Source organism: Pygoscelis adeliae, unplaced genomic scaffold, assembly GCF_000699105.1.
Source record: "Pygoscelis adeliae isolate BGI_AS28 unplaced genomic scaffold, ASM69910v1 Scaffold106, whole genome shotgun sequence".
Taxonomy (NCBI): Eukaryota; Metazoa; Chordata; class Aves; order Sphenisciformes; family Spheniscidae; genus Pygoscelis; species Pygoscelis adeliae.
This window is the reverse complement of record NW_008824939.1, coordinates 4,698,733-4,706,061: the sequence shown is the minus strand read 5'-3', so window position 1 is coordinate 4,706,061 and position 7,329 is coordinate 4,698,733. Positions and strand designations below refer to the sequence as shown.

General features: G+C 36.9%; 1 protein-coding gene across 1 annotated transcript in view; it reads left to right on the top strand.

Moving 5' to 3' along the window:
• METTL8 (methyltransferase like 8) overlaps window positions 1-6,770 on the top strand; it is a 29,406-nt gene extending 22,636 nt beyond the window's left edge. Inside the window, 5 exon segments of the mRNA XM_009325433.1 lie at window positions 1,231-1,337; window positions 1,433-1,498; window positions 2,646-2,798; window positions 2,801-2,871; window positions 6,480-6,770. Of these exon segments, the coding sequence (XP_009323708.1) occupies window positions 1,231-1,337; window positions 1,433-1,498; window positions 2,646-2,798; window positions 2,801-2,835 (361 nt within the window). The 3' untranslated portion in view covers window positions 2,836-2,871; window positions 6,480-6,770.
• The last annotated feature ends 559 nt before the right edge of the window (window positions 6,771-7,329 follow it).

Below are 7,329 nucleotides of genomic sequence, written 5' to 3'. Positions count from 1 at the left end.
TAATTCTGACCCTTAAAAATCAAGGTAAGATGCCTGCACTACTGTTGCATAAGGACCAAATTGTATTAGTGCTTGAGTTCTGACATTCTTGGGGCAGGAGGGTAAGGCCACCTGTGAGACAGGGATGCTGTAAGGATGTTGTCTTGGTACACAGTAATGGTATGCTGATTTTGTATTGTTAAGTAGGACTTACTCTTCTTTAGCTTTTTTCAGATACAGCACGCTGCCTTTCCTTTACATTAATTTTGCATTCACTCTGGCTCCACATCTTCTACATGGTCTATCCGCTTCCCTGTGGGAGGAAGGGTTGAATTAGGCAAGTGGACTTTTCTACCTCGCAGCCTGCCAGGTGCAGACTGCCTTTTGTGGTCTTTCATGAATGTGGAAAACCTGAGTCCTTCAGTTTATTCTGAAAGAGTGAGGCAAACCCAAGCTACTATTCATTAGTAATGCATTTTGCAGAGTAATACAAATGTATTTATAAGAAGCTCCAAGGTAAGGTTAAAAAGTGAGAATGAAGATGCTCTCTAGCAAAGGGGAAACAGTACTGTATATGGTACTTATTCCTATCATGCATCAGCAGGCTGGTCTAATCTTGATAAGGAAGGGCTGATGTTAGATACCATCAAGGAGGATACAGACTTTCCTCCTCTAACTAGCAATATCTCCAGATGGAGTTCTGCCAGATTCATCTCCTGAGGTACTACTCAAGATTCATCTTTCCATCCTCAACCATTAGGTGTGGAGATACTGATTTTGTGTGTATGATCAGTACCTCCATAAAGAAATTGGATAAGGTTTTGTCTGCCTTCCAGGCCCTTGATTTTGCTATGTACAGCAAGAAGGCTCAGTCTAGCTCACCAATGCACATAGCTAACTGTTCATTCATTGTTTGTCATCTATCTGCCTGACCCATATGACCCATATACTCAAAAACTGTATTTTAATCCAGCCTTGAGATTATGTTGAAGTGAAGGAAAAGGGCTCCTTTGCTCTTTCCAGTTTGTATTCTCTTACAGTTTCTTTTAAATTTTTGGTTTAGAGGCTTTTTTGTAAAGAGTTCTTCCTGTTCACGAGTGCCTGGTCTTTTTATAGTAAATAGACACATATTTTATAGTAAAAAGACACATCTTCTCACTGTAGTTTTGGAAATCTATGTATATTCCAAGCATCTAGAGAAAAACAGAGTTATGTTTGCAAATTTCACCAGTATCCCATCTATTTTCTAAGGATGCAAGGGGTTGTAAATAGGTTGGCTAAACTACTGAAACCTGGAGGAATGTTGTTATTTCGAGACTATGGAAGATATGATACAGCTCAACTTCGTTTTAAAAAAGGTAATTCCTGAATGCTTTTGTAGTTCACTGTTCATTTTAACTCTCTTTGAAAAAAAAGTGACATGTCATTTTTCATTACTGCTCTAATTTCTTAGGGCACTGCTTGTCAGAAAATTTTTACGTACGAGGAGACGGAACCAGAGTATATTTCTTTACCAAAGGTATGAAATGGTATAGTTTTATAGAAAGGTTTGAGTGTCTCTCAAGGTGATTTGGGTTATGAAAGCTCATCTTACTACAGAAATTTAAAGGTTTTATTGGCTTTTTTTTTTTTAAATTCTCTGCTCTTACAAAGCCCAAATCTAACTGTTGTAAGAAATTAATTTCCTTTATGTGTACACTTGTTGCATCTGGGATTCTGCAAGATTGCTTGCAGGCATCACTGGAAATTCCTCTTAGTCTAAGCATCTTGTGTCTAACAGTATGCTCAAATTCTGTTATTTAAAGATGTACTTGATTTCTTTCTTAAAATTGAGATAAACATGCTTGGAAGGACAGTTGGTAGCAATGCTCTGATATTTTGTTCTGCTACGTTGGTGAATCTGAGCTGGGAGGCTGCTCTTTCTGCAGGGGCTAAACTTAAATTCCTAATTATGGATACTATTGCTCTTTGCCCGTCCATTCACTTGGTTCTGTTGGCAGTCAGCTTAGACTGGTATATTTTAGCCCAGCTACTGGAAATTGTGGAAGTGAGCGTCACAATTTTTTTTTTTTTTTACCCTCTGCAACCTAGACTGTAAGCAATAGAGATGGATCAGGATTTATCCCAGCCTGAGTAATTTTAGAAGTGAGAAGGAGGATCTGGGACATGTATGGGAAATTACTTGAATTCAAAGAGCCTTCTCCATTTTGAAATGTCTTGTTTTGTGCTTACTTATGACAAAGAAGCTTAAAGTTTTCCAGTGGTGACTGACAAGAAGGAGATAATGACGCTGGTATAAAAGTGTGGATTGTCATTTGGCAGGTGAAATAGCTTTATCTCGATAATAGCAAACAGCGACCAAATGGCATGCATTTGTTTTCCTCAACTCTGGCATACTGAACCCTCTGAAGAAAGGGGATCTATGAATGCCATGGGTAATAACCAATGTGGCTTAGGCCTCAACATAACATTTTTTACTGTAATATAAATTGAGAGCTGTGAAAATGAATTTCTAACAAAAGACTCCTTACAGGTGGTTTCCTTGATCTTTCAAATGACAAAACAGATTTAGTTCCATCTTTGGTTGAACTGCAGGTTGTTAATTATGACATTCTACAAATGTCTTTTTTTTTCTAATTACAATAATTCTTCATATGAGAAAATAGATGAGGTATCGAACATGTTCAACTTGGCTGGATTAACTGAAGTACAGAATTTAGTTGATCGGCGATTACAAGTAAACAGGAAGAAAAAAGTGAAAATGCAGCGAGTTTGGATACAAAGCAAGTTCCAAAAACCGTTGCTGCTATCTCTGAATAATCTGAAGAAACCACCGAAAGGCACCCTTATAGATGATTGTGCCATGAACTCCAGAAACTGAAGCAAATTTGAGTACGTATATTTCCTATAAATCTTGTGTTAGCCACTGAAAATGAGAAATATATTGAAATGAAAACCTTTTACTGATTTTTTTTTTTTTTTTTTAATGTATGTGTGCGAAAATGATCTGGGAAAAAAAGAGCATTTCTGACTTCTGCTTTGTATGCAATAAAGGGATATGCATTAATATATTCATAACTGTGACCAGGCACTGTTTTACTTCCTTGAATATGAATGGTCAATAAATATAAGCATGTATCTTGTTCCTGTTGAAATTCACAATATGTAAAAAGTTTTCGACTGAAGCATAATTGTTTCAGAGATTTAGAGAAACAGAATATCTGTTCCCACTATCTCTACAAGCTGTGCTGTGTTAATTTCTGAGTCACGTATCTTTTAACCATTGTGTGTCTTGCAACTGTATTTCCTCTTTGGGGGAGAAATTTCTTGGTGCATAAATAATGAAGACAAAATCTCTTTCTGATTTGCATGTAAGCTATCATTTCATACTAACTGCATGTGATATGCATGGGTATTAGATTAGTCAGTGATTGGTGTCCTCCACTGTGACTGACTTATTCCTCTGAAGTCTCCACTTTCCATCTACATGCTCTTAAAAAACATGCCAAACTCAAGTTTCTGTAACAGCTTAGTGACACATACGTTATATTTGAAGTGCCATAGGTTGTAAACTGAATATCATGTAGAAAAGAATTACCAAAATGCCAGAACAGTGCTGAAACCAAATATTTAACATTTGCCTGGATAAATACAAGCATTATTTTTATGATATGTCAGATACGCTAGAGGGAGGAGCAAAAAGAGTAGTCCGGAGTACATTTTATTAATATTGTTATGGGGTAATGTAATCACACTAAAATTGCAATCTACATGGCAACTGAGATATTTTTGTTGTTTACAGAGAGAGGTTGCATTCTTAGGGCTTGAGTCTTAGAAAAAAGATACAGTGTTTTTGTATTGACCCTGTGGAGAGACAGTAAAAGGACAGGACTACACTAGTACGTCAAGTGCTTTTAAGAAGAAAACCAAAATGCAAGCCCTGTTTTCAGGTGCAGACCATGATACTGAGGCTGTTGAGCTAGTATTTAAAGATGCCACTTCTGCTGTTTAAATGTAATTTTACAATCACTTAGCCACAAGGAGGAGAGGGCAAGAAACAGGTGAATGAATAAAATAAATTTCTTACTTCAACAAGGGTATAGAATGCATGTAATCTATAACATGCATGCAGTTTTGAGTGTCATTAATATAGCGACACTCTCAAAGTCTCTTTTCTTGCTTTTGTTTTAATCTGAAGGGTAAGCATGTCACAGCTGACAACCCATTTTTTTGCAAGTTGTTAGCTGCTAAGCTAAGTAGAACTGATTGTCTTCTAGAAAAAAAAAAAAATCTAAATTTAGATGCTAAGTATCTTCATACCCTTTGACAAGATGAGGGACCTGCTTAATTTCCGTAAACCCAGATCTGTTTCAAGAATGAGGTGCAATAAGGGGTTGTCCTGGTTTCGGCTGGGATAGAGTTAATTTTCCTCCTAGTAGCTGGTACAGTGCTGTGTTTTGGATTTAGCATGAGAATAATGTGATAACACACTGATGTTTTAGTTGTTGCTAAGCCGTGCTTATACTAAGTCAAGGACTTTTCAGCTTCCCATGCTCTGCCAGTGAGGAGGTGCACAAGAAGCTGGGAGGGGGGCACAGCCAGGACAGCTGACCCAAACTGGCCAAAGGGACATTCCATACCATATGACGTCATGCTCAGTACATAAACTGGGGGAAGCTGGCCGGGGGGGCCGCTGCTCGGGGACTGGCTGGGCATTGGTCAGCAGGTGGGGAATGGTTGCATCACTTGTTTTTTCCTGGGTTTTGTTTCTCTCTCTCTTTTTGTTGTTTTCCTTTTCATTACAATTTATTATTATTTATTATTATTTTATTTTATTTCAAGTATTAAACTGTTCTTATCTCAACCCACGAGTTTTCTTACTTTTGCCCTTCTAATTCTCTCCCCCATCCCACCAGGGAGGGGGGAGGGTGAGCGAGCGGCTGTGTGGTGCTTGGTTGCTACCTGGGGTTAAACCACGACAGGGGTCTTTGAAGGTAGGATCTGATCCTGCATTTCTGGTGTATTCTAAACTCCCATTAGAGTAAGATACTGTTGTATGAATTAAGTGGCTTAGGAAGCTTTGGTTAGCAGTGGCATTATTGTAACCTGCAATAAAACTCTTGTGGTATAAATCAAAGGCTAAAACATACCTGTGTTTCTTCAAGCCCTAAGTCTTAAGAGACTGTAGCATCTGCATGGGAAATGTAAATAAATATGCTTGTGTTTTAATTAGGTTGCTACCCTGTGCTATTAATCGTGACTTCTGAGTATGTATAGCTCTTAGTCTAGTACAAAGCATTTTCAGTTGTAGAATTTTCCAGGGGGGTGATGGTGATGATAAGCTCTTGAGCACCATGCAGTCTTATTCGTGTGTGATGTAGATTTTCCATGTGTAGAGGCTAATTAAATGTTTGCTTTGGCTCTCACACCCTTATGTTGATTCTGGCAAGATTTTAATATGCTATGTTGTTAGTTTAACAAAAAAGTGACATCAGAAGAAACCAAACCCTGAATTTTTATATAGCCTTGAGCAAAATTGGCTGTTCCTCTTCCACACCTTGCAGCGTTAAGTATTGGCTGCCTCTTTTAGAATAATGTGCCTGTTTTAGAAGTAGTAAGATCAGCTACTATTTGTAAGTGTAGAATATCCACTGTGAAGTGAACTGTAACTAGTCTGAACAGTTGTAAGATTGATAGAAGGGGAAATGGACAAAGACATTGTTCCCGATAAGAACTTTTGAATCTGAGAAGGACTTTCTGTATTTTGGCTTTGTGACATTTCAGTTTTCAAAAAGCTTAATCAAGGACACGTTTTTAAAATACTTTCAAATTATCTGTAGTAGTTGGGAAAACTAATAGTACAATACTGGCAAAAGAAAGGCAAGTAGAACTACTGAAATAAAAGAAAAAAGAGATGCAGACAACTGTATAGGAAATGCAGTTTAAAATGGCTTATTGTTAATTTCTGGGGGAAAGAAAAATCAGGGTATTGCAAACAAAGTGTGCACAGTATAGAAAAAGGCTGTAAGTTTCACTTTTGAAATCTGAAGTTACTTCTTTAATCAGATAGGTACCTGAAATTTCTAATTATATAAATTTATAGAAGTACACATTATATAAATTTTAATTGTTAATTGCAATTTTTTTTTTTTTTTTTTTTAAGTTCAGCATGACTTCCTATGCTGGTGAAGCAGACTTGTGAATGTATACAAATGGCAATTAGAAAAATATAATCTTGTTTGCATTGAGCTTTGGCTTCATTGGCTTTGGCTTGCTTTATCAATAGTGTGTACATTTTGCCCATCTCCACTGGTATTGCATTACACTTATGTACAGGGATACATGAGAATGGTACTTACTGGTTTAGACCTTGCTTAGTTTTTAAGCAAGTACAAGACAGCTATAAAGTAAAGAAAGTGACCAACCTTTTTTCCTGTACTAATTCTGAAGTATCTAGTCAATAACAATTAACTCATGTAAAAAATGTTGTTTTTTTCCAGCAAAACCACGGCAGGTGCTTATGCCATATCTACAAATCCGCTGAATCCGAAGAGGACAACCAAAATGCAGGGCAGACGGGGAGACAGCAGGAACTCTAGTGACACTAGGGAAAAAATTATTGTATTGGAAACTGCTGTTTCTGTTTTGTCTTTTGCTTGTCTTTTGCTTGTGACTCAGCTAATCTGCAGGTTCTGCTGTTTAATAATGACTAAAAATTGTAACAACCATCCTGAAATTTGTATTAAACACCAGTCGAAACCACTTAACATAAATTTTGCTACTTCATTTTGATTTGTGGTGTGATCTTTATTCACTGCTCGGATGTGCTCTTTGATCTGTTGACATATGCCTCATTTCCCCTTTTTCCTGTGCATAGTAGACAATTAAGCAGTTTCCACAGGAGTTATATACACAAACATTTGCAGTAAAGTTTGCTGGCTGGGTTATTTCTAGGATTGAAGCAAGAGAGTTTTATTTCCTTCTGTACAGAACAGATTGCTTTTTCTTTTTGTGTGAATGCAATGAATTGTATAGATGCTAAATTAATATAGTGGTATTGGCTGTATTTTTTTATTATTTTAAGCCAAATATACCTTAGGGTATGCTCTGTTTGTAATGGCAGTGATAATAGTAGACAGTTCATGCATAAACCATTTCTTCATAGAGCATCTTCATAATGGGTGGTTGAACAACCTTGGAAATAAACCATATGTACATATTATAAAAATATTAAACATTGCTATTGTTAATAATACAGGTCACTTTGCCTTTCAGTATCTGTAAACTTCTCTCCATGTTTGGAACAAAGATTGGACATGAGGGTTTTTTCCCATCAGTTACGTGCCAGTT